The sequence below is a fragment of the Chenopodium album genome, chromosome 7, assembly GCF_948465745.1.
Source record: "Chenopodium album chromosome 7, dcCheAlbu1.1, whole genome shotgun sequence".
Lineage (NCBI taxonomy): Eukaryota > Viridiplantae > Streptophyta > Magnoliopsida > Caryophyllales > Amaranthaceae > Chenopodium > Chenopodium album.
The window spans coordinates 66,799,880-66,827,520 of NC_137840.1; the positions used below are offsets into that span (position 1 = coordinate 66,799,880).

The 27,641-nt window shown below is 38.6% G+C and overlaps 2 protein-coding genes across 3 annotated transcripts; one reads left to right on the plus strand and one right to left on the minus strand.

Annotated features, from left to right (window-relative positions):
* Positions 1-1,104: 1,104 nt before the first annotated feature.
* On the minus strand, positions 1,105-22,224 carry LOC145639226 (CLP protease regulatory subunit CLPX1, mitochondrial-like). Of its 2 annotated transcripts, XM_081690402.1 has the most exons (15): positions 21,222-22,224; positions 20,601-20,659; positions 20,328-20,419; positions 20,139-20,218; positions 7,712-7,762; positions 6,597-6,671; positions 6,433-6,510; positions 5,765-5,821; positions 4,006-4,076; positions 3,804-3,903; positions 3,525-3,629; positions 2,497-2,559; positions 2,146-2,268; positions 1,905-2,054; positions 1,105-1,588 (listed from the first exon to the last, which is right to left on the minus strand). In XM_081690402.1, the coding sequence occupies exons 1-15, from the start codon at positions 22,053-22,055 to the stop codon at positions 1,514-1,516; spliced, it is 2,013 nt and encodes a 670-aa protein (XP_081546528.1). In that variant the 5' UTR covers positions 22,056-22,224; the 3' UTR covers positions 1,105-1,513. The 2 variants fall into 2 exon arrangements, with proteins under 2 accessions (XP_081546528.1, XP_081546529.1); XM_081690403.1 differs by lacking the exons at positions 1,105-1,588; positions 1,905-2,054 and having other exon boundaries at positions 2,146-2,249.
* Positions 22,225-24,450: 2,226 nt separating this feature from the next.
* On the plus strand, positions 24,451-27,262 carry LOC145638128 (DNA repair RAD52-like protein 1, mitochondrial). The gene is made up of 4 exons (XM_081689085.1): positions 24,451-24,886; positions 25,432-25,469; positions 25,572-25,666; positions 26,755-27,262. Exons 1-4 carry the CDS (start codon positions 24,534-24,536, stop codon positions 26,896-26,898), a joined length of 630 nt encoding a protein of 209 aa, XP_081545211.1. The 5' UTR covers positions 24,451-24,533; the 3' UTR covers positions 26,899-27,262.
* The last annotated feature ends 379 nt before the right edge of the window (positions 27,263-27,641 follow it).

Below are 27,641 nucleotides of genomic sequence, written 5' to 3' on the forward strand. Positions count from 1 at the left end.
ATGATACAAGGGGAATTGAACCCTTAACCTTCCCACATCTATACATCAAATAACTAACCAACTAAACCAACTACAAAACTTAACAAGATTTTTTATTTATATGTATCAAAATCTGGGCATAGGGGGGCCAAGGTCCGGGTAGGCCACCCCCTAGATCCGCCTATGCATATATCAATTTCACTAATAAAGAGCATTCAAAAAAAAAAAAAAAACACTAATCAAAATATACTTGTATATTACCTCTAGACGCTGATTTGTATGATTTTTTTTTTAATATTATTGCTAATAATATGTACATAGTATAAAATAAAGTTGAGTTCATTTTAAAATTACTAATTTTTAAGCATCTATATTCTATAGTATATGATTTTATTGTCACTTCATTTACCTTTTGTTTTCGTTTTCTCATTGATTGGATTAATGTAAATCATTGCATGAATTATGTGTCTGACCCACCTATCTCACGTATTTATATTAAAGTCAGTCCATTTACGAACTTTTACAAACTTGATGCATCTCAGGAGAGGGAATGGAGCTAAACTTCCCACCCTTGTAGATCAGGTAACCAAACTTAGAACCTAAATACTTAAAAGCTCAAGCTCCCACCATTAAACCAAATTATGCTAGATGCCTTGCCCAACTTAAAACTACCATGCCAACTTTTCAAGAAGACAACTTTCAATCATACTAGTACCAAAGTTAATGAAGTATTATTAACTAAAGTCAAATATTAAATTAATATACCAAAAATATAAAAACACAACAAATTATCACAAATGTTAAATGTTACCTTGATTACCTTGAGTTGTTATTATGCTTTACTTGACATGAGAACTAGGAAGTAAGATCTTTGCGTGGAACTCAATAAGCGCACTTCATTAAAGCACTTCATTAAAAATTTAGAACAAATGAATTCTTCGTTCCTTCCTTTTATTTTGGGTCCCATTTGCCACTTAAGAAATTAGAAAGAAAGAATTGTCGAAAAAGATTAAAGTTTCTTATTGACCATGAAAAAAAAAATGTATAGTACAGTGTAAAGTGCAGAAATCTGGAATATTTTGATATTATTATGAAGTTATAAACAGTAATGCTTACAATTGGTTGTCAAAAAATGCTTACAAAAAGGTAACAAGATACAATTGATCCTAAGAAATTGAAAATCAAAAGAAATAACAGCCCGTTTACAAACTTCACTGCTAGATGATGAACCTGATCACCAATATCATATGGTGAGGCGACTAGTATACACTATACATGAACTTCCATTGCCTATCTGTATTCCTTGGTAATGAATAGAGTGAGAGGAGAATAATATCTATAACAGTACAACGACCACATCCTAACATGTGATCCTTAATTGGCAAGATCTACTTGATCTAGGAAGATCAAGGTATAGGGTAAAGACTGAAAACCCTACAAGCAAGATCAGTAAAGAGAAGCTAACAATTGGGAAAAAGAATAAGACAGTATGACAAACTCTAGGTTTGGCTGCTTCTACAAACCCCATCCTATATTATAGGCTAATACCTGTCTGAATAATCCCTCTTCTACCCCTTTGCAACTCTTTGATCACCGATTCAGCACTTTCCTGCGGAAAAAACAAATGGGCATAAGTCAGTTGACAGATAAACATTCTGTCCATCAAACACACTAATGGCAGAAACAAAATGATAGGACCCTTAAATCATTGCTAATGATTTGTATTCTACAACTACCTACTAAGGCTCTGTTCTATTTTAGTAAAAACAATCAAACTTCAGCAAGAATAGGTTTTAAACAAAAAAAATCAAACTTCAGCAAACAAGTTCAATTCAGCAAAAGTAGGTCCGGTAAATACAGTTGAAAGAACAGAGCCTTAGATGGTTATGAGCAGCAACAATGCTACAAAAACTGGATTAACATACTCCATCATCAACAAAAGCAAGATGATGTTGCAATGCACCATCTCCACGAAAAATTTTGGCCCCACATCCAGGAGAATTAACAGAGCCCACAGACTCTTCATCAACAACAACAGCAACAACCTCATCATTTCCCACCTTCATATCTGGGATCTGCAGATAAGCACACGCCTTCATATAAGGATTACAAATATCAGGTTATTACAGTTTTCAATAGCCACATATGTTAACAGGAACCACATACCTCATACATAGCCTCTGTTAGTACACTTTCCAGTTGGGATCTTAAACCCCTTGCACCAGTGTTCTTGACCATTGATTTCTTGGCAATTAATCTCAAAGCTCTTTCTGTAAAGTGAAGATTCACCTAAGTATTGAAATAAAAAAATATGCACAAATCAATGCATGGAAGAATAAGGTCATAATTTCGTATAGCTATATGTGTAGCAAGATAAAATACTTTCAAGTATGTGCAAAATATAAGAGAAATTGATATAATATGCAAGATATAGCATCATTCATGATAAGCAGTTCTTGTAGCTTAAAAGCTTAAGAGAGGGAGGATGGTAACAGAGATAAATGCCTAAAATCTTACGTTGTTCATAATAAACAATTTCTTATACTGCTTCCCAAGAGCATTCCTTGGTTCAGTAAGGACCTGCAGAGACAATTTAGATCAGCTAATGAACAGTTACTTGATTTGGCTTTTTCATAGACAAAGATGGCAAGTACACACATGAGTCGGCAAAACTGAACCCTTTACACAATTACACATGAGGAATCATCATCCAACCTATAGAAACAATAATGACACGTACAACTAAGGCACCGTCTGATTGGGAGGGAGGGAGGGAGGGGGGAAGTAAAGTTAATCACATAAGCTATCTAAAGACAAATCTTGCATGAAGTTAACATCATAGAAAAAAGAGACATAAGAGAAGGTGAATAAAGGTCGGCTTGATGAAATGTGGAAGATGATTTTACTGACAATTTGGTGGTAAACTTGGATTCAAAGAAACCAATGAATTTTGAGGGCATAGCCTCCCTGCATCTAAGTTTCGAGTTTCATTTTAGCTTGAGCACATGAACATGGATGACACACCCTTTGTGTCTTTCGAAATATATCTGCTACTTATCCTTAGTACACGGATGAAGTAAAATACTTTCTACCAATCAAAGCCAAGATTGACTGATTACACACAAGGTAAAAAGTAAGCACTTCCTCCCAATCAAACAGAAACTGAGACATATTCTCAAAAGAAAATTATATGCCTTTCCAATCTTCTATGCATAAATAGACAAGTAGAACAAATAAAAACACCATAGATAACATCCCGTCAATATGACAGTATCTCAAAGGCCTATACACAAACTAGACATACAAATGCACTGAGCTTACCTAGCCATTAGCCAACATGTTAATAAAAGGCCAAATGCTAAAACTTTGAAAAGGAGGGAAAACAAGAATCAGGTGAAACTTTGAACGTTAGTTCAGTTAACTTTTAGCTCATATACAAGGAAAGATCCTATATTCACAAGGGGTTGATTTATCTTTGTATGTAGAAGCAATTATTCACCATAATAACATCATCATATGTTATCACAACTCATAAGGAACGTTACCTGCATTAGTTGGTCCTCGGTCAATGATGATAGACTAACCAAAATTGGGAAGCGGCCAATAAATTCTGGAATGAGACCATAGGCAATAAGATCACTACTTTCTACCTGAAAGTAAGAAGATTATTTAACAACTTAGTATAATATCATTACTTCTAAATAAAGGGCAAGTCCAAAACAAAAGAAACTAAAAAATGATTAAGGCAGACAAGTTAACACATATTTGTGTAATAGTAAGAAGAGAATTAAATCTTTGCAAAGTAACAGGGAGTGGATTCTCACAGTCTTAAGTAAAGCTGAAGTCACCACAGCACTAGCCACTCCAGCATTTCTCAGGTTTTCCCGGACAGGTGCACCAAAACCAATTGAAGAATCTTGTCGTCTGGCAGTAATCAAGTTTCAATAAAGATATAAATAATGAGGGAAAAAAAAACATATCAAATGATCTCCTTCTGGCAATCTATTCCCTTTTCAATTACATTACCTCTCCGAAATTGTTTTCTCCAGATCAGCAAAGGCACCACCGCAGATGAAAAGAATATCTCTAGTGTCAATCTGCAAAAAGCCAATGGGCATGCTGAAGTTTAATAGGGCATTCAAACAACTAGGTGATTTTAAGTCAGGCAATTAGCAGTAGCCTGAGTCCAGATCACCATGAGACCCAAGGGAAGGGGTTGGTCAAGGGAAACAGTGGAAACAGAGTGACATTCATCATTTAGGCCCTATTCACTTCACCTTAAAATAAAATATTCAGCAAAAATAAATTCATTTCAGTAAAAATAATTTTAGTTAAGTCAAAATAAGTTTAGTTCGGCGAAAATAGTTTCAGTTCAGTAAAAATAATTTCTATTAAATAAAATTCGCTAATTTTAAAGAAGAAATATAATAGATAATCAGCAAAAATAATTTCAGTTTAGTGTAGTTAATTTAAGTTTAATTTCTGTTCAGCAAAAATTAGATGAAGTGAACAAGGCCTTACTATAAAAATGAAAAAAAAAAATAAAAAAAATAAAAAGAAGAAAGAAAAGAAAAGAAGCATGACATGCAAAACATATCAAAACATTAATCTAAAGAATTCAGGGGTCATAGTCAAGGATAAAATGAGTCAAAGGCAATGCTAATGACCAGAAACTTTGATTATGTGAAACATGCATGTGTGATCAAAACGAACCCCAATATAAATTAAAGTACCTAACGGACTGTAAATTACACCATCTTTCAACTCATATTCACTTCTTATCTCTACCCTCCATTCTAGCCATAATCAGTGATAATACGGCAAGACTTGCCCCCAAGAAGTTACTAAAATCATGAACATGAATAGAACTTTGGAAATCTATGCTTTATACAATTGACACGAGAGGGCTCCATCTTCTAAATATTTGAGTCAATGTGATGTGTATGATAGGTTTCCACTGGCATTTATAGGTGTCTTGAACCACAACACTGACTCAAAGTGAATGAAGCAAACTGATTACTAGAAAAGCCAGCAAGCATGAAACTTCTCAAGCTAAGAGAATCGTGTTTTCATGATTTGTAAAAGGTAAATTATTTTCAAATACAGCAACAGTGATAACTGAATGCCTAATTTTCAGTCTTTCCTCCACTAGGATCACATTATATTTTGCAAAACTGAGCCCATACCCCCGCCAAAAAATAAAACCAGAAAAAGGAAAAGAGATTTGACAGGTTGATGAGAAATTTTATATGCTAACTAATCAATTCAAGCATACAAAACTAATTTAGTAAAAGGAAAATTAATGTACCATACTTCGTACATATGAAACTATGCTATGGTCCTAAATTGCTAATTCTCTACCTAAGTACCTGAATCTTACATCAGCTCTTTACCTTTTCTATTGTACTCCTATGGCTCAGCTATTGAGGAGCCTACAGCAGCATCTTCAGCAGATAAACTGGAAGTTGGTCCAAGATCCTTGATAAGACAAAATCATTTTCACTTTCCAAGTCCCAAAAATCTTACTTTGAAGGTGGCTCGACCGGGTCCCCCCCCCCCCCCCCCCCCCCCCTTTACAGAATTTTAATTCACATTTGGTGTTTTGACTGATTCTTTCCTACTATGATGGTCCTTCATTCGTACCCTTACACTGACAAGCTATGGAAACTATTCTAACACACAAGTGAATTATACAACTACTTTCCCAAAACCTTCTGCCACCCAAAGTATCAATGAAATTGAGTGAAAAGTGCACATTAAATGAAGATAATTTAGTTGTAAGTACCTGAACAGGGTCTCCACGAGAAGGCTTTCTTCCTCCCTTTTCAGGAACAGTCACAACCTGACAAAGAATTAAAAGCCGCAAACATCAAAGGCAATGCCACAAAGAATAGAAAAAAGTGCACACAGTCTATAATAAAGAGGTTAGGCTTTCTTCCTCCCTTTTCAACTCAAACCCAAAGGTGTTTTTTGAACGATATAGAAGTAATTAACCACTGTATAGATAGCAAGAACATTACATCAATCCTTCACTTACAAACAACATTAAGTTTTTATCATGACATGAGACTCCGAATGCTCAATAAATCATTAAGTCCCTCTCCGTTTCAATAAAATAGCTATATTTCCCCTTTTGTCTCTTCATCCCATCAAACCATTTCTTTCTCCATTCCATCAACCTTAAATTTATTTCACACTTTAATATTAAGATAAAGTCAATAATTGAGTTTTTTTTTCCGTTCCTCACTCAATCCATCTCTGCACCTTCTCATCTTTTACCCTATAAATTCACTTCCAAGATTTGTTTACGTTTAACTTCTAGTGTTTGTAATTGTGCCAAACCCAAGTGTAAGATTATAATAGGACCGGGGTTAGAAACTATAGATAGAAGTTATAACTGTCATAGCACAATAATCAAAATAATAAATGATTAACATGGAACGAATCACTTACAGTTCCTTCGAGGATTTTTAACAAGGCTTGCTGAACACCTTCACCAGAGACATCTCTACTATCATTCATGCTATCAGCCTGTATATCCAATTTCTCTTTTATAAAATATCTGGAGTATGAAACCATAGACATATCAGAGCATTTCTTTACGGAAATCAATTAACCTTTTTAGTTATCTTATCAATCTCATCGATGTAGACTATCCCTTGCTGAGCAGCTTGAACATTGAAATCTGCAGCCTGAGCATTAAGTAATTACGTTTACAGATCATATATGCGTTCTTTGTAAAGGAGGGTAATAGTTAAAAGACTGAAGAAATTTGATAAATCAGCACAAAGTTACAAACGGATAATGAAGGATATATATAGAATAAAAGACGGAAACACAAAGATTGAGCATTACAAGTACATGAATATATATATTAAACAAGAAACTTAATTTGCAATGGAACAGCTGCATGTAGCTGCAAAACATGAATAATTTTATATGCATTCAGAAATCATTTTAATGTGAACATAAGGTTGATACTTTCCTATAATCATAGCTTCTCTACCAACTGACAATTAGCTTTTGCTTTCAAACTTTAGCCCATGACAAAATTACTCCTCAATCCTTTCTAGACTGGCAAAAAAAATTTTATGGGAATCCAAAAACCTCCTAACACATCAACACTCATAAGTTAATGGTCAGTCTTGCAAATATTTCATGTTTATACTTCCATTGTGCATGTCCAGTCCATGAGCACTCCTCACAGAATAGAAATTCCTTTATTGTACTCAAGCACAATCTCACTTAAAACAAAAGGAAAAAAAAAAAAAACAATAACATCTTTAAAGTCTTTCACCAAGAAGGCAAAACCAGTAAACACTGAAACTGTCTAAGCACTAAGAAATGAAATTTCATAAATATCAAATCGAGCACTCTTTTAACACTTTTGCAGGCAGAACGGACCTTACTCATAATACCATAAATTGGCTTCAATCCAGCCCATAATACCATAAATTAGCAACTCAAAAAGTTGAAGAATAAAAGTATAGAAGCACAAGCACGGTGATCCCATTGTCTCAAACTAATGGGAGTCTTTAAGCTCTGTCTAGGGTACTTTTAAGTTCATGCACCATCACCACCACCCCACAAAAAAAAACACCCCTTTTTCCAAAGAAAAAATAGAAGTTTAAAAACAATTCACATAAGTCTGCAAGTAATTGAAGTGAAACATTATAAGCCAAGAAATGAAAAGATCACTTTGAACTACAATATTGTGGCAACCTAGCCATACCATAAGCAACTTGTATAATATTGCCTCGACATCTTCTCCAACATAGCCAGCCTGCAAAGAAAGGAATCACACGTTTATAGGACCCTGAAAGAGGCTAGAGAATTCAAGACATTTAAATTACAAAAGGTATTACAGACTAAGTTTTATAAAGCACAAAGGAGCTAGAGGCATAAAAACAATTAAGTGATTACAGTTACAAAACGAAGGCCACACATCAAGCATGTGGGGCACGCTTTTCTGAGAAACATTGTAGATTATATGTTCTACATATTTTGCCAAAACAAAAAAACTTTAAAACCTCTGTTTTTCATTTTCTTTTTCTCCTCATTTTTTTATGTGCCAAGCTAGCATTTTGCATACACGCCCATGTGATAGCATAATCCATGTAACCCACTTTATATTATTGCTACGGATATACAGGTCTATTTTTGGAGGAATAGCTTAACAAAAAGAGAAATCGAAAATCACCCTTAAAAGAATATGGAAAATCTAACGGAGGTAGCTATTAATCTTCTTATCATGCTCTATTTTTTTAATTAGGGGGAGGGGGGAGTAGTGAAAGAAAAGAATAAAGTGGGGGGCACCCATCCTGTGGCCCTTGCAGTTGCACATCAAATGCCTCGGATCCAGATTATTGTCCTTGTTGCACCTAGCCTAGCTTGAGGACTAAGGTATGAGACTAGTGCCTCATTCCTAAGGTTATAAGTCAACCAAATTGAGTTTATGTATGTAACAGATCAGTCCATCACCCTTACCACCAGAACCATCAATAAGTAAAGAAATTATATATATGAACCAGTCAAGAAAGACCTATCTTCCAGGCATCTAACAATCCAGACTGCTACTTGACAGATGATCCATAAAGAGATGATTCACAACTATAGAGTAGAATTTGAATGATCTGGACAAGAGTTAATTGAAAAGCATTTGGCAATCTAGATTTGTGCTATTTGAAGATGGGTGATCAGGTGATATAATACAGATCAACTCAGAGGTTAATGTGTATTTAGCTAATAGTCTTATGGTCAGTTATATCTTTTAATTTTTTTCACATTTTGCTAATTCCTCCAATTTTTTGACCAAAAGATGCTTTTAAAATCACAATATGATCTTCATGCACCAGCAACAAAGTAGTTAAGCATCAGCCAAAACAGGTTCAAAAGAACACTATGATTGTTTACCAAAGTAGATCCAGTTTGGGCAAGATGTTCCCTATAAACCCCTAGAGTACCAAGCCTTGGGATAAGAATGCTGCCAAAAGGCTTGAGCCAAAACCTACACCAATTCGCTCATGAGGATAAAATATGTAGGATTTGCATTCCAATGCTAATTTGGAAGTCAAGACTCTATACACTATATAGTACCCCCCCACCCAGCGGCACTAAGTTCCCAAATTCAAATTTTAATTACATAATAACTACTTCCTCCGTTACACATTATGTGCAACATTTTCCAAAAACGGAAGTTACACATTATGTGTAACAAACTGAAACTTTCCTATTTTAGTAAAAAAATTTGAATAAAATTACCAACATACCCTTACTAAAATTCAATTAACACATTAAAACATATATTATTAAGTTATTGATAACTCTAATTAATCTATTCAAAAAAATTAATCTAATAATTTACACCTAATTCAACCCCAAACTAACAGATTCATTCTTCCAATTTCCAACCCCAATCAACCCCTGTACTTTCATTTCTAACCATCTCCTTCAACCATCTTCTTCATTCAACCATCTCCTTCAATGGCAAACACCGTACCACCACCACCACTACCACCGTACCGATCTCCGATCCACTCTATCTTCATCTACCCATAAATTCCCCCTCTCTTTGTTCATCTCCCCTCAAGCCCTCAAATTCAACAACCACCTTCGTCGGAAGTCGCTGCCATTGTCATGTTTGTCGCCATCTCCGCTTTCTCTCTCTTCCTTCTACTTTTGTTTCATTCTTGTCACTAAAACTCAAATGTGAAGGTTTTATGGTCAAATTTAACCATAAAAATTCTAGATCTAGAATTTTAGTGGTTAAATTTGACCAAATAAAGCTTAAATTGATGATAGAGTCGGGTTTCATGGTGTTCAATTGATGATGTGAAGGTAATGGTTTTTCATTTGTATTATTAGGGTTGTTTTTTTTGTAGGGTCGGGATTCATGGTGTTTGAATTTTCCGGTTGGAGTTGGTGGTTTTGGGGGTGGGTACGACCAATTAGGGAGGGTAAGGTGGGTATTTCGAGGTGGGTACGGCGATTTCGAGATGGTGGGTGAAGTTTTTTGGAAGGGTTTATTTGGTTATGGGTGGTTTCTTGGTGGTCTACGAGGTGGGCGAAAGTCGAAATCTTGGTGGTGGTGTGGTGGGTCTGTGGCTAAGGTGGCGGCCTGGTGTGCTGGGGGTGCGTGGGTGGTGGTGTGGCGGGTTAGTGGCCTGGTGGATGGTGGTGTGGGTTGAATTATGTAAGGAACCGGGTTGCACAACAAATTAATTACTAAATTATGATACGATTAAGGCCAAAAGCTTGAGTGTATTTGATTAATCAGCAAAAGATTACAATGCGAGGATAGTCGACAGCTTGAGGCTATCACTCTCTAGGGTAGCTTGAGGCTACTACTCTCTAACAAGTTCTCACAAAATTTCTGGATAAGTGGCTACACTACTAGCCTTACAATTTATACTCGAGCACTACAATTTGCCCTAAACTAATTACGGTTGACTTCTACAAATTGGGATTCACAATCCTTTTGTCATAGTTGCTAAAGTGGTGTCTCCTCTTTTTCAAGCTTGTCTCTTTCCCGAATAGGCTTGCTTGACAAACGCTACTGCTTCCCCCTGTTCTTCCAAATCCGTCTTCTCTGTCTCTTGGTTACGTTGAAGTTGAATTGTGTTTTAGCTTGCCCCTCTTGTTGCACGTGATTCTGCTTGGCCCTACGGCGGTAAAATCTAATGGGCTGGCCCAACTGCCGGTCCATTACATTACCCGCCGCCTCGAGATTCACCTTGTCCTCAAGGTAGAAAGACGGAAAACGCTGGACAATGGAAACACTATCCTCCCAAGTAGCCTCGAACGGTGGCAACCCATGCCACTTGATCAGGACCTCTGGCGGAGCATCCGTCCGAGTCGCTGACCTTCTTACCTCAAGCACCTCCTCGGGTTCCACGATTAATTCCATCTCAGCAGTTAATTGAACCGGAATGGTCGGAGCTATCCCCACTGCACGTTTGAGTTGTGAAATGTGGAAAACCGGGTGAATCTTACAAGAGGGAGGAAAGTCCAATCGGTAAGCTACCTTCCCTACCTTCTCCAACACACGAAAAGGCCCATAGAATCGAGCCCCAAGCTTCTCATTTGGTCGTTTCGCCAAGGATCTCTGGCGGTACGGCTGGAGCTTCAAAAATACCTCCTCCCCAACCTCAAATTGCTCGTCGCGGCGCTTCCTATCCGCATACTCTTTCATAATTTGCTGAGCTTTCAGCAGGTTCACCCTTAATTCGTCGAGCATCTCATCCCTCTCCTTCAAGGTCTCTTCTAATTGATCAACGGGAGTCTGCCCATTTCCAATTCGCCACAGTTTGGGCGGTTCACGGCCGTAAACCACCTTGAAAGGAGTGAGCTTGGTGGCGGAGTGAGGAGAGGTATTATAGGCGTATTCCGCCCAGTGCAACCAGTTCGCCCACTTCTTAGGCTGATCGGCGATGAAACACCGCAAATACGACTCCAAACCCTTGTTGACAATCTCAGTCTGACCGTCGGATTGCGGGTGGTAAGCGGTGCTCCGTTTCAATTGAGTCCCCTGTAGGCGGAAGAGCTCTCGCCAGAAAATGCTCATGAACACCCTATCTCGGTCAGAGACTATTGATGAAGGAAATCCGTGCAATCGCACCACCTCTCGCACGAAATGATCAGCCACCCTCAAGGCGTTAAAGGGGTGTTTTAGCCCAATGAAGTGGTTGTACTTCGATAGCCTATCCACCACCACAAGAACCGAATCAATCCCCTTCGACAAGGGAAGCCCCTCCACGAAGTCCATGGAGATATCCTCCAAAATGGCTTCCGGGATGGGCAGCGGCTGTAGGAGACCCAAAGGGCTCCGCTGACTTGCCTTGTTTCTCTGACAATTATTGCACTTCCGAACATAATCCCCCACGGCCCGCCTCATGCCGACCCAGAACCAATCGGCGGCAAGGCGGAGGTACGTCTTGACCTCTCCGTCGTGGCCGCCGGTTGAGGTGTCGTGATATTCATGGAGCAGCGTCTGAGTGAAGGGTGATGTTTTTGGGATGACAATTCTCCCTTTAAACATCACTCTCTGACCTTCTAAGTGAAGCCTATTGAGCTCTTCTCCCCCTTCTCAAGGCCCAATCTGATTTGGCCTAGCCATTTATCTCCCTCTATTTCTTTTTCCAACTCCTTCCAGTTTATAGAATGAGAATGAATCAGTGCACTCAATTGCACCTTAGCTTGGTCTCTTCGAGACAGTGCATCGGCTACACGATTCGAAGCTCCCGGTCGATATTGCACTTCAAAGTCAAACCCCACTAATTTCCTCATCCATTTTTTATACTCCCCACTCACCTCTCTTTGTAATGTAATGTAACGAAGGCTTTGTTGATCGGTTCTCACTACAAAATGTCTCCCAAGCAAGTAATGTTTACATCTCAAAATTGCTAAACAAATAGCCATGAGCTCTTTTTCATAGATTGATTTATCTCTTGCTCATACTCCTAATAGCTTACTAAAATAAGCTATTGGTCTACCTCCTTGCATCATTACCGCACCAACACCGAAACCGGAGGCATCGATTTCTACCACGAACTCCTTAGTGAAATCGGGCATAGTGAGCACCGGAGCCTTGACCATGGCCAACTTGAGCTCTTCGAAGGCCTTGGTAGCCTCTATGGACCACCCGAAACTATCCTTCTTAAGTTGAATAGTTAAAGGGGCCGCAATTTGTGCATAATTAGCCACAAACTTGCAATAATACCCCGTTAACCCGAGAAAACCCCTCAATTCTCTCAAGTTCCTAGGCGTCTCCCACTTCATAATTGCTTCAACCTTCTCTCCATCCATGGGCAACCCCATGGGCCGAAATGACATGCCCAAGGTAGGCTACTTTGGTTCGCCCAAAGTCACACTTCTTCAAGTTAGCATACAAGCTATTTTCGGCCAACCTCTCAAGCACAATCTTCACATGCTTCACATGCTCTTCCTCACTCCTACTATAAATCAAGATGTCATCAAAAAATACCAACACAAATTTCCTCAAGAATGGTCGGAACACGTCATTCATCAAGGATTGGAAAGTCGCCGGAGCATTAGTCAACCCAAAGGGCATCACTAGAAATTCGTAGTGCCCTTCATGAGTTCTAAATGCCGTCTTGTGGGTGTCTTCGGGTCTCACCCGAATTTGATGATAGCCGGACTTCAAGTCCAACTTTGAAAAAACTACCGCACCATGGAGCTCATCAAGAAGCTCATCAATCACCGAAACCGGATACTTATCCGGAACCGTTTCTTTGTTCAAAGCCCGGTAGTCCACGCAAAACCGCCACGAACCATCCTTCTTCTTCACAAGCAAGACCGTGCTACTAAAGGGACTAGTAGAAGGTCTAATGATGTCGGCATCAAGCATTTCTTGGATGAGCCTTTCAATCTCATCTTTTTGAGCTTGAGGGTAGCGATATGGTCGTACACTAACCGGGTTGCTACCCCCCTTTAGAGTGATAACGTGCTCATGCCCTCGATTGGGCGGTAAACCGTTAGGCATATTGAATACCCTCTCGAAGTTGCTAATCACTTCCCCTAGGAATTCCGGAACTACACTCTCCTCTTTCAGCTCCCTTGATACCTCCACCCGATTAATCTCCACAAGTAAACCCCCCTTATTTCGGCAAAGGTTGCGAATCATGGCTTTGAGGGACACTTGGGTTTTGTACCAAGTAATCCCCCACCAAGGTAATTGGCTCCCCTTCAAGCTCGAAACTCATGACATGAGTTTTCCAATTCGTGGTGACCGTTCCGAGTTTCTCAAGTCATTGCACTCCAAGTATTACATCGACGTTGCCAATCCTAAAGGTAAGAAATCCTCCACCAACACCACTCCCCCCTTCAATTTAATCTCTACTCCTCTACAAACCCCACTCCCCCTTACGGTTTCCCCATTGCCCAAGGACACTTCGAACCCACCATCTCCAACAAGCGGCACACCAACCTCCTCAACCAACCGGAGTGATAAAAAATTATGTGTCGCTCCGGGGTCAATCATAATTATCACCTCCCTGCCTCTTACTTTCCCCTTGAGTTTCATGGTTTTGGGGTTTGTGAGCCCAACAACCGAGCACAAAGATGCACGCACCTCTCCCTCCTCGGACTCCTCCTCCTCTTCAGTTTCCTCTTCCACTTCCGGCCTCCCTGCCACCATCAACACACTCAGCTCCTTCCTTTTGCAACGATGCCCCACACCCCAACGTTCGTCACAACAAAAGCACAGCCCTTTCGCTCGTCTTTCTTGAAGTTCAGCTTCAGTCAATCTTCGAGGCTCGTTGACAGATTTAGAGCCTTGACTATAGCGGGCTTGTTAAGGCTAACGGACCCTTGAGATTCATTCACTTTGGGCCATACTCTACTTGGGCCAGTGTTAGTGGGAAGCCCATAAGTAGATATGAGCCCACTTCCGCCTTTACTGCTGGATCCACTTGGGGTTGGGCCGGTTGAACTTGACCCGCCTCGCCACGAGCCCACACTCACCTTACCCTTGTTAACCCGGTTCCTGGCCTCAATTTTTCCGGCCAAATCCATGGCCCGATCCAAGGTGGTCGGATCCAAAAGTCGGATTTCAGCCTTGATTTCTTCGCTCAACCCATAAATGAATTGTCCTCTCATTATTTCTTCATCCAAAGGAAAAGTCGTCTCAATGAACCTCCGTCTATACTCTTCCACGGTGGTCGTCTGTTGCACAGCCAACCACTGCTCTTGTAATGACCCTGAGTTCATTGGCCGGAACTCCTTCTAACACTCTGGCACCTCAGATCCGTCTAGTGGGCGAAAGGACGACGCCTGTTTTCCCAGTGGTACCATTGGAGTGTCGGTCCGTCCATCGCCACGACAGCCGCGGTGACTCGATCTTCGTCGGATAAACGATAAAAATCAAAGTACATTTTCGCTCTCATCACCCAGTTGTCCGGATCCTTCCCAACAAACACCGGCATGTCGAGGTTTCGGTGCTTCCACCGGTGCCCTTCCCCTCCACCTTCATCCTGCCACCCACGTGGCTCCCTAAACCTCCAGTCCGTCATCCAAAGCCCACCTCCCCTGGGTGAGTTCCCCTCTCGGTTCTGGCTGTTCTCCCCTTCCAGTGGTTGTATTGGTGGAGACGGTGGTCGTGGTGGTCGGTTGACCCCCGCCGTCGTTATGGTGGCTCGAATTTCGTCCCAAAATTTCTCCAGTTCCTTCGCCCATAGGTTGGCTTGCACTTCTTGGTCTTGCCGAAAACGATCGATTCTCCCTTCCAACCTGATTCGGTCAGTCTCCTGCCTCTTCTTCTCATTTTCGAACAGAGCAGCGAAGCTGTCGATAATGGCCTTTTGGGTGTCTGCCGCAGCCTTACCCACGGCCTCCGCCACAGCGCGCCCAATGGACTCCTCTTGGTCCTGAAATTTATCTTCAATCGACTTCAACCGAGATTCGACTTCTTCCAACCTCTCGTCCGCCGCGTCCGCTCGCTGGCTCAACGACGGACCACCTGCCATGACCGCACTGCTCTGATACCAAGTTGTAAGGAACCGGGTTGCACAACAAATTAATTACTAAATTAAGATACGATTAAGGCCAAAAGCTTGAGTGTATTTGATTAATCAGCAAAAGATTACAATGTGAGGATAGTCGACAGCTTGAGGCTATCACTCTCTAGGGTAGCTTCAGGCTACTACTCTCCAACAAGTTCTCACAAAATTTCTGGATAAGTGGCTACACTACTAGCCTTACAATTTATACTCAAGCACTACAATTTGCCCTAAACTAATTACAGTTGACTTCTACAAGTTGGGATTCACAATCCTTTTGTCATAGTTGCTAAAGTGGTGTCTCCTCCTTTTCAAGCTTGTCTCTTTCCCGAATTGGCTTGCTTGACAAACGCTAATGCTTCCCCCTGTTCTTCCAAATCCGTTACCGTTGAAGTTGAATTGTGTTTTAGCTTGCCCCTCTTGTTGCATGTGATTCTGCTTGGCCCTACGGTGGTAAACTCTAATGGGCTGGCCCAACTGCCGGTCCATTACAAATTAATTAATCATCCACTTTACCCTAATCACATGCCCCTACTTTGTTAATTAGGCTTTTCTATTTTTTTTTCTTGGGAAATGTGCACACCTCTTTGTTGCACATAATGTGTAACAGAAGAAGTATTAAGGATATGGATGTACTTTCTCCGTCTCATAATGTAGTGTTTGTATTCCTTTTCGGATGTCTCAAAATGTTAGCTTGTTTGGAATTTTTATTCTATATCATACTTCTTTTACCAAATTACCCTCAACGCTAATGTTATCCCAAATTTTTCCTCATTTTACTTTGAAAATTTGTGCCTAAATTTATTAATTATCCATTGAAAACATTTTTTTATATATATATTTCAACACTTATGCATGATAGTAAAATCTCATATACACCAAGGCATTGGTATTTCCTAGAAAATCATATTTCCTAGAAAATTGTATTTCCAAAGCCAGAGCCAGAGCCAAACACTCCACAAGGCATTGGTATTTCCTAGAAAATTACCTTCAACATACTTTTACTACGTTAGTAAAATAAGCTCTGGAATTAAAACCCGGCATAGTTCTTTATTCCGAACTATCAAGGGTTCGAATTTCTCTCGCTCCTTTGTCTAAATATATTTTTAGATTTATTTTTGTCTAATTTTACCAGTATTTTTAATGTTTATATATTATTTACAAATACTTTTTCATCTCACTAGAATTTTTAAATATGTAAAACCTTATATGATCTTAAAATTTTCAATGATTTAAATAAATTCTATTAAATTTAATAATATATTATACTATATATTTTCACGTATCTGTATCCCCTATTTTTTAAATCGTCGTATCCCGTATCCGTTTTGTATCCATATCCGTATCTATGCAACCTAGATAATAAACTGTTAATATGAAGGTAATACACCTGCAATTCTTGTTCAACTAATACATCTTCCGATCTTCTCTTTACCCAAGTCATTGCATCATATCAAATGGACTAAAAGTTCTAAATCATCCAAAAAAAAATTTCTTTGGAATCAAATAAGGAAACTTTGCTGTAAATTAGATGGCTAAAATAGTTCAAACATCATTAGATAAGTTAATACTACTCGTCACCAACATCGACTTAACATCTATACTATACTATCAGGATCAAATGTCAGAGTTACAATTAGGTAAATTACTCATACAATCATAGCACTTAGGGGTAAGGGAAAATTATGCACACATGTATATCCTAGCCAGAAGGCCACCTGGAGTCCGAACAAAGCAGCTGCAGCCTTCGCCATCTCCACTGCCCACACTACGCACCGCCATCTCCTCTGCCATGTCTGTCAGCTTCCCTCTGCCCTCCTGCTGCTCCATACACCCTTTGCCCTTCTCAGACAACAATTTCCTTTCCCTTCTTGGCTCTTGTTGTTCATTGATGGTCATGGTCTCAAAAGAAGTGGCCAAACCACACTTTGCTGATGAGCTTGTGTCATCCTTTACTGTGGGTAAAATCCAAGAAGGAATAACTGGTGAAGGAACAGAATCATCAAACAGAATCAACTGCTGATGCTTTCTCGGATTTGATCAAAAAAGCGTCGGATCACAGGCTTGTTCATGGTGCGGGTGCCATAGAAATGGGCCGAAAATGTCTCATCTCTTTTTTGCTGACGACAGTCTTCTCTTTGCTAGAGCCAACCGAGAGGAATGCTCCAAGATAGTTGATTTACTCAACGTATACGAAGTAGCTTCTGGACAAAAAATTAACTACGAAAAATCAGAGGTCTTTTTTAGCAAAGGTGTGTATGAGTCGAAGCAGGATGAATTGATTCAAATTCTGGGGATGAGAATGGTAAATGAGCATGAAAAGTATTTGGCCATTCCGACCATTTCAGGGAGATCGAAACGAATGGTTTTTGCTTCATTGAAGGACAGAATCCGGAAGAAATTGAATGGATGGAAAGAAAAGCTTATGTCTCGGGCGACTAAAGAAATGATGAGTAAGTCGGTCATACAAGCTATACCCACTTATCTTATGGGGGTATATAAGTTTTCTAGGAGTGTGATTGATGGTATCAGGTCAATGGTCGCTAAATTTGGGTGAGGGCATACGGATCATCGTCGCAAGGTGCATTGGATCAATTGGGACCATATGTGTCAACCAAAATGTCTAAGGGGACTGGGATTTCGTGATATGGGCATATGGCAGTCTTCAACGATGCTTTACTTGGCAAAAAGGCGTGGAGACTTATCTCTGCTCCAAATTCCCTCTTTGCTCGAGTCATGAAGGGAAAGTACTATCCCCACAGTGACTACTGGGATTGAACGGAAGCTACTCATGGCGTAGTATTTGGAGCGCGAAAGCACTTGTGAAGGAGGGGCTTATTTGGAGAGTTGGGGATGGAAGATCAATCAATATTTATGATGATCCCTGGGTTGCGGATGAGCAAGGGAAGCATATCCTTTCCCCGAGAGTAGATGGTCTTACTATGGTGGGTGACTTGCTTGACAAGCAGAGAAGAGATTGGAACTTTGAACTGATTGCTGAGAACTTTGAGGCCCGTGACATAGCATATTAGCATGTATCATGAAAATTCCCATTAGCATTCGCACCCCCAAGGATCAATTAACTTAGGCTTTTTAGAATGACGGCGTTTATTGTGTCAAGACTGCCTATCTACTCGGCAAGTCCTGTAATCTAGAAGAATGTCATGATGCGTGGGTGGTAATCTGGAATCTCGAGACGATACCGAAGGTGAAGCAATTTTTATGGCGAGCTTGCACCAATTCCCTCCCAACCCGAGACCTGCTCCACTACAGACACATGCTAAGACAAACTCATGTCCATGGTGCCCTTCCATGTATGAATCCTTGAGTCATGCTCTCTTTTTCTGTCACACAGTGCGTGACTTATGGAAGGAACTTGACTGTGATATTCTTGTGCCTACAAACCCAAATGAAGACTTCACGGAAATGATGGTGCGTTGGCAAAAGACGGACTCTAAAAGATGCTTGAGAGGGGCTTCTCTATTGTGGTACCTGTGGAGCACAAGAAATGATAAAATTTTTAATGGCAAGGATGTGCCGCACCTTGTGATAATAGAGAGGGTGCAAAAGCCTGTAGAAGATTATGTTAAGTACTTGGCTAAGATATATGGTGCTGTTGGAATGCAAAGGAAAAGAAGCACAAAGGTATGTAGCCCTCCCCCAGCTGATTTTATAAAGATCAATTGTGATGCTAGTCTGCGAGACGAAGGGTGGATAGGCCTTGGTGCAGTGGAAAGGAATGCAAGTGGTGAGGTGCTGTTTGCTGGAACTCGCAGAACTCGAGGCAGCTGACCCAGAAATAGCAAAATGCAAAACCATCCTTTTCGGCCTAAAGCTTGCAAGAAGGTATGGTGTGAAGAATTTGGTGGTTGAATCAGATAGCCAAGTCGACATAAATCCTCTCTCGAAAGCTGTTATTTTCTTCTCTGATCTTGATTCTGTTCTTGATGATGTTTTGTTCGTTTGTAAAGACTTTGATTTTGTCTCTTGGTCGCATGTTCGTAGGAATGGGAATTCTGTCGCCCATCACCTAGCTAGGATAATTCCGTTTGGTTATGAGCAAGTGTGGGAATATCACTGTCCCTCCGCTATTGCCCCCTTTGTACTTATGGACAATTTGTCCAATTCTTGATTAATGGTATTCCTAGCTTGGTTTTTTAAAAAAAAAATGCATGATAGCATGATTAACTGTGCAGGCGTGCAGCGTGCTGTTATTAATTTCCTTGAAAACAGATTAAAGAGTGAAATAAATAAAATTGTTTAACTTTTATAAATTTATTGAATAAGTTTTCAATAATATACTCTAATACTTCTGTTTTCTTGATACCTCGGGAAAAATGAGAAACGAACACTATAATAAGGACAGAGAGTAATAAATTGGGAGGAAACCAATGGGAGTACTAAAAGTGTAAGCATCGGTGAGGTTTTTTTTCTTTTTTTTTTTTTGTTGACTTCTACCTTGTCTTTATCTATGTTATTCATACCCTTTTTCAATATAATCTTTACCTCAAGTTCCAATGTTGAAATTAAACACTCTGATATGAAAGTAGGCACATGATAATTTATTATGGACCCAAAGTATGTCAAATTGTAGTAAAATAGTCAACTTAAACACCTATAATGAACTAAGGAGAGAAATCTTGCCTGTGTCAAGGCTGTTGCATCTGCAACAACAAATGGCACATGTACAAAGCGAGCAAGTGTTTTTGCAAGAAGTGTCTTTCCTGTTTTGTATTTGGAAACCAACAAATTTAGGTTAAAAAATATATATTACTTAATTTTGCCAAAAAGAAACATTGTTTGCAACAATAGATAGGAATCAGAAATCATTACCAGAACCAGTTGGGCCCATCAATATGACATTGCTCTTCTCTAACTCTACATCGTCATCCTCTGCCTCCATAACATGTAACTGCGCTTCTGATCTAGTATCAAAATCATTTAATCATAAAACGGCACACAGTAACCAGCAACAGATAGCTTAAGAAATATGGAAGTGTTATAATTTCAATATTTGCTGATCAGAGCACGTGTTGTTGCACTCTTGAAAAGAAACGCAAATTTGATAAGGAGCAACAAAAAATGGAGATGGTTCTCAAGACAAACCCTTTCATCGAAGAATGTTGAATCCTTTTATAATGATTATGGACAGCCACAGAAAGGACCTGCAAGATGAGAACTACTAAAGCAAGTATCCAACTATTTAAAGCCATAGAAACTTCTTCAAGAAATCGAGAAAAAATTATCATTAGTACATAGGTCTACAAGGATTAAAGAGTCAATTTACAACAATGTTTCTGTAATTACTATGGTTGCCCATTCTGCTACACCTTAGGCGAGATCCTTGTTTCAAGCACTAAGTCAATGGTGTGATATAATGATAGTATGGTGCAAAATTGACAATATAAGTCTTGCACACTTGCATTGGTTGTCAGAAACTAATAGCACAAGTGCCTTTTAAAGTAAACTTCATACGGCGTGCTACTTTTTCCTCCTTCAACCCCATAGTTTTACACACATCTTTATCTCTATGTCAAAGGTAAGTATGCAAGATAACACATTCGGAGAATGAATAAGATAACAAGGTTCTAGTTCCAACAAACAAGTTACAAGTTTTTCTAAGCTACAAAGCCAAATAAAATAAACTCAAATAGACAACAATTATCACAAAACAACAGCAATTCAAAAACTATATCAATATTCAATAAGCTCACAATAAGAGCAAACCTTTTTGGCATGGTGTTGTCCAATGACAAACTTATCCAATCCCTTGCAAATTTCCTTCGGCGTAGGCAAATTCTTCCCTAAATCTGCTCCTCCCCAACCAGTTTGATCATTCTCATTCCCCCCATTTCGCCGATCTTTCCCCTTCCCACCACGACGACCATGACCATGACCATGACCCCTAGAATAATGAACCCCTAGTATGTACGGCGGAGTTGGTGGATTGTGAATCGTCATCTCATTTCCAACATTCAAAGGCGGTTCGCCACTCCTCCCGCCACCACCACCACCAGTATATGAATTCTTCATAGCCTCCCAATATTTCAAGGAAATCCTGAAATCATCATTATCCTTAAATTTCTCGTCATTATCATTACCATCATCACTATTAATTACACTGTTATTAGAATTATTTCTACCATTCTCAGAGCTCCCAATCTCCAGAAAACTCCCATGAACAGGATCCATTTTATGGGGACGAAAATAAAATTCAGATTTACAATTAGGGCAACGACAAACAGCTTGAAAATCAAATTCTACAACATTATCACCCTCAATTGACGAATTATGAACATGACTTAGATTCTGATTTTGATTTTGATTTTTAGATAAAAATACATCTATAATCCTAGAACACCTAGGGCAATTCACCTCCGCCATAATTCTCCGACGATTAGGGAAATCGCCGCCCCAATTGCATCTCTCTTGATTTCTCGCCGGGAAATTGATGAGCGCCGGCGGTTGAATCATGTTCCTCCACCGATCTTCGCCGGAAAAGAGGATTCGACGCAACGCAGATTGCCCCAACAACCTTCTCCAATGGAATAAAGTAGACATTTTTGGAGCTTTGAATATTGCAAAAATGGTGTGAGGAGAGGAATTGGAGAAGAAGCGAACGTGTAGGAGAGAGAAAGAGGAGATGAGCTGAGCATTTTTTTTCCCTCGCTTTTTATTTTCCTTTTGTTTCTCTCAAACGTCTGATTTCTCCTATGTAACCGCTTGCACGGCAAGAGTTACACCCATCAGCCATGTGTCAGTTTTGATAATGAGGTCGGTTTATTAGGTTGAGTCGGGTTTATTTTAAAGTTGAGTTATGTAAAATTATTGTTTTTATGCGAGTTTAAAATTAGAATTGGATTTTTTTTTTGGATTAGATTGGGGTTGTATGCTTCAAGTTTTGACACTTTTTTTTAAAAAAAAAAAATTAGTAAGGATAAGGGCCCCATTGGATCGAAACCTCTCACATGTCCTCCCGACTCGTGTTAGTGGGCTAGATACTTTGAAAGTTGAAAGTGGAGAAGTGTAAGGGAATCTCCATCCCAAAGTGTCTCTATGTTTTTTTGATACTTAGCTTCTCTATACCCTTTGGAATTTATAACATGGACTATCTCATTTTTGGTCTCGGACAATTGTTTAACCCGCATGCCCTATCGATTTTGCAAGTCTCGAGTAATTCTTGATTTTCTCGAACAAGTGATTGCATGTGATGATTTTGTCAATGATGCACTTAACTTCTTTTTTTTTTTTTTTTTTTTTTTGAGGAAACTATTATCATGTTTGGTTGACACTAAAGAAAATTGTATTTCCCACTAATTATCTTATATTTTGTTTGGTAAACTCATGTAATTCTTGTGTATTAATGTAATATAACAATTTTAAATGGTAATAATGTAATTTTATTTTTTACCAATATAGATGTAGGAAGTTTGAGTTGCCAATATAGCCCATGTAGGGGTTGGTAAATTATTTCCCATTGTAGGAATCCTAATTTCACAATTGATATCAACTTCTCAAATTGTTAACCAAACAGTAATTACTAAAATTAATGAACTTCCCATCAATATGTATTTCCCCGGAATTTAAATGCAACCAACAAAGTCTTAGTTAAGACGAACCAAACAAAGCCTAAGTTCAGTTACAAATCCTCTCATTTCAGCGAAGAGCAAGCCCCAATTGATAAGTTTGATTAGCGGAATTTGTAAATCAACTGTTTATTTTCATTTTTAAAAAATCAAAAATGGGAAATCAATACACTCACCACCCATCATAGCCTCGACTACCACACCATCACAACCTTTAGTTCCTCACCAAAACCCATTACAACAATCACCCCCATCTCTCTGTCTTTGTCTTCCATTCTTCTTCTTTTCTCAATAACAATGGTGCATCTTAAGAAAAGTATCTCTTGAAATACCAATCTGCGGCTGTAAACTAGTCGAGCGAATAAAAAGACACCTTAGTAGCAAAGTGTGTAAAATAGGGCCTTTAGAGAAAGCATCCGATTGGGCGAACACTAGGAGAAGTGACACTTTGGAAATTTGTGCAAGTTTCAGTGATTCCTCAAGAGAGAACGGAGTAATAGAGGAAGAGAAGTAGATAAAATGACAAAAGTGCCTCCAACTTATAAAATAAAATGACCTTGATAACCTTAATTTGCATGCATTATAAATTTATAAGTTTGTATTACCTCTTTCTAGTGAATCAAAATTGAGGAAGAAGTCCCAATGTATAACAGTTAGACATTGAAAAAGATTTAACAACTTTTAATATTACTGAAAGTCCTAATAGTACACGGAGGGAGTAGAACCATTGTACTAAGACTGTCTAGTACTTTGTACTCTGTAGTATTCCCTCTGTTTTAAAATATTTGCTCCATTTCTCCATGTGTGGAGTTTTAGGAGAAATTGGAGAAAGTAGTAAAATATTGAGTTAGTGGAATAGTTGAAAAAATAAAAAATTGTAAAAAGAATGAGAGGAGAGAGAGTATTATGTTGGGTCCATTAAGGCCCTGTTCACTTAACCTTAAAAAAATAATATTAAGTACGGAGTAAAAATAAAGTAAAAATAATTTCAGTTCAGTAAAAATAAGTTTAGTTCTGTAAATTAATATCAGTTCAGTAAAAATAATTTCATTTCAGTAAAAATAAGTTCAGTTCAGTAAAATTTAGTTTTCTTACAGAAATATTATAATAAAAAAATCAGTAAAAATAATTTTATTTCAGTAAAAATAAGTTCAGTTCAGTAAAATTTAGTTTTCTTACAGAAATATTATAATAAAAAAATCAGTAAAAATAATTTCAGTTCAGTAAAATTAATTTCACTTTTGGAACCTTAAGGTTAGAGCGTGGAACTTTTCAAAGGAATGGACACAACGTGGAATAGTCGATACCTCGTGTATTACCTAGAATTTCCCAAAATACAAAATGATGTCCTTTAACTAAAACTCAAAATTCAAAAACCTAAAACCCTCATTCTTAGCAATCGAAACTCCAAAGTTTCCATTCTCAACCAAGGGTTTAACAATTGCAGAGAAAAATGGCGCTTTCTATGCTCAAATCCCTGAGAAAATCAACGACATCAATCAGCTTATCATCGTCATCACTTCTGAATCAGATTTCTTTAACATCATCAACCCCTTCTTTCCTCAAACCCTGCCCCTGCGGCTGCGGCTGCGGCTGCGGCTGCGCGCAGTTGCAGAACAAGTTATGCTACTCTAACGCAGCAAATGACGATAGAAGAAAAGGCAAAGAAGAAGAGTATGGTGAAATACCCACTGAAGGAATTAGTAGACCCATGTCTGAAATTCTTAAACAACTCAACAAAAAAGTTCCTGATTCTCTTATTAGTGTTCGCCCTGAAAATGGGGTTTCTATCAAATATATTCCTTGGTAACTTCTGCAACTTTTTTGGTTTTAATTTCACAGTTTTTAATGCTTTTTAGCTGAATTTTGATCAATTGATGCTGGTTTAGTCTATTAGACATGGGTATGTGTCCAAGAGTTACACGGCTAGTTCGTGTTGAGGATTCGACATGGGTAGTTGAGGTTAATTGGAGTAATATAGGTGTTTGGTCAACTTGAAATTGATAAATTGATGCTGGTTTTAGTCTATTAGACATGGGTATGTGTCCAAGAGCTAGACTTGACTTGTTCGTGTTGAGGATTCGACACGGGTACTTGAGCTTAAGTGAAGAGTTGGAGTAATGTAGGTGTTTTGTCAACTTGAAATTTCTTCAAAATTATAATGCTACATTTTGTTTGGTCTGTTAATGATTTTTTTTTTTTTTTTTTGTTACTGTCGGGTAATGTGTCTACTTATTGGGGATTAAGATATTGTGGGGTTCTTTTTGGTGTGTTTTAGGTTTGAGTATTGATGACAATATATGAATTTTGTGCTTGATTTGCTGCTTAATTGGTGTTTTGCACTGTTTCAGGCATATTGTGAATCGAATTATGAACTTACATGCTCCAGGTATTCAACAAAGCATTGGTTTTGTTACTTTATAGTACTTTTTAAGTGATTTTTCTTTTTCCCTTGAAAGCTCAGATTTTGCCATCATTTCATGAATTTCAGAATGGTCGGGCGAGGCTCGGAATATCACATACTCCCCTGATGGCAAGTCTGTAACTGTTGTTTATCGCGTTACACTTCATGGGACAGATGCTGAGGTATATGTCCTTATATCTTATTAGCTCCCATGCCGTTCATTGTTGGATTGTTATATTTATGATTTTGATTGAATTAGCAATGTTGGGTGCAATTTTTAGTGGGATAAAAGGTTACATCCTGTTTGAATTTCTCTGGACAAATCAATTTCCTTGGAGCAATATCAAATTGTATAGCTCCATATTATTTATTATAGTCGTGGCAACAAGATTTTTCTTTATGATTCATAATAATATGCCACATTTAACTTAAAATCATTGGAAGTCTTTAATAGTTTGATACTTAAAGCTTCCATCTTTAATCGGTAACTTGTCAAAGTCTATAATGAGCTATGATGTGAAAATTTGTTTGATTTATCATGAAAAGCATGATCATATACTTGTATATTATAATTGTAATGTAATGAAGTTGAGAAGGTTTGACCATAAGACTCTGGTGTAGCCTGTCATTTTGGAACATATGGAGTAGTGAATAACTTGTTATACTGGAGATTGGTTATCCAACTTACAAAATGCCACTCATTTGGGGGAGGGGAAGACGAGACAAAACGAGTGTGGGAGATGGTAATCAAACCTGGCCTGTGCCCTCAGAGTCATTAGGTTGAGAGCTTACCACCAAGCTTCCTCTTGCCTCCTAAAATGGAGTAGTCAAGTAATAATATGCAGGTTGTACCAATTAGAAAAGTAACCTAGTCTTCTTCTAGACTGCATTGAGGCCATTGACATTGCTCTATAACGAACATTCTCATGCCTCATATTGGTGTGCGCCCCTAACTAAAGAATTGTAATTTGTGAATTGGAGTCTGACCCCACAAGGAATTTGTGTAAGTTAAAGAACATACAAAAGTTAACCATAAATTACCTCAAAAAAAAAAAGAAGAAGCCATAATTACATTATTACATAATCATTATGCAAGCTTAATCCACTATGTTAACATTGCTAAGATACCTGGGTAATTGTAGTTTATTCATGAATGAAATCATTTTGATGTGAAAATGTATGTCCCAATTACGTAATATGTTTTTCCTTTTAAAATTTACCTCTCAAGATGAAAATGATACTGAATTAATTACACCTCTGCATCAAAAAGATATATAGGGAATCAACAGGAACTGCTTCAGTGGAAGAGAAAGGCTATGGAGACGCCGTACAGAAGGCTGAAGGAATGGCCTTCCGTCGAGCATGTGCACGATTGGGACTTGGGCTTCATCTCTACCATGAAGATATGTCATAGTATGGGTTCATTATTGAGCATATTCAGTGGGCAGTGGCTGTTTCTTTTTGCGGTTGTAAAGGTTGCATAGCTGTAGCTTGTTCTTTCTATGTGGGTGGTTTTTGACTTTTTTCCCCTTGTGTATATGGGGCCGGAGGATAAGCTTAATTTTGGACTGCTATGCACCTTGCAAGTCATTGTATGAAGGAGACGGTGGTCGTCTGGTCGATTATTAAAGTACTGAAGAAACACAAGCCAATTAGTCATTGTCTGATTAAAGCTTGCTCTGTTATTCGTTGAAAATCTAATCCAGACCTCTTACATGCTTGTCTATTTCACTAATCAGCCTCTTTTCTTTAATTAATATGCTCAATTGCTCGTACAATACATTCTTCATTTCTTCTCGTGATTTGATCTTGACATTTTGTTAATAAGTGTTTTTTTGGTTAGGTCTTGCTGTGGTGAAGTATTGATTAGACTAGTTTTTATGAGTAGTTATATATTGTAGCCTATGCACAGACACGCTTTTTTAGTGTCACATGGCAAAGGAGAACTTGGTCTCGTCATTAGACCATGAGACGGACCATTGGGGGGTTGTCAAGAGTTTATGCATTGATAGGGTTCGACCCTAACATTGGCACGACAGAAACACCGCCTAATTAATGTAATTATGGGGATCAAATGACTATGTTAACTAAGACTGATGTTATATTATCACAGATGGTTTCATATGCTCAGGACTTCAGGAGTGCTGGATTGTTGCC

Coding starts and splice junctions, on each gene's coding strand:
- LOC145639226 (XM_081690402.1), bottom strand. CDS start 22,055: ATGTCTACTTTATTCCATTGGAGAAGGTTGTTGGGGCAATCTGCGTTG. Junction 6,672..7,711: donor TATTATACAAGTTGCTTATG/GTATGGCTAGGT, acceptor CTTAATGCTCAG/GCTGCAGATTTCAATGTTCA. Junction 1,589..1,904: donor TTGCTTTTGTTGATGATGGA/GTATGTTAATCC, acceptor TTTTTTCCGCAG/GAAAGTGCTGAATCGGTGAT.
- LOC145638128 (XM_081689085.1), top strand. CDS start 24,534: ATGGCGCTTTCTATGCTCAAATCCCTGAGAAAATCAACGACATCAATC. Junction 25,470..25,571: donor TATGAACTTACATGCTCCAG/GTATTCAACAAA, acceptor CATGAATTTCAG/AATGGTCGGGCGAGGCTCGG. Junction 25,667..26,754: donor TTCATGGGACAGATGCTGAG/GTATATGTCCTT, acceptor TGCATCAAAAAG/ATATATAGGGAATCAACAGG.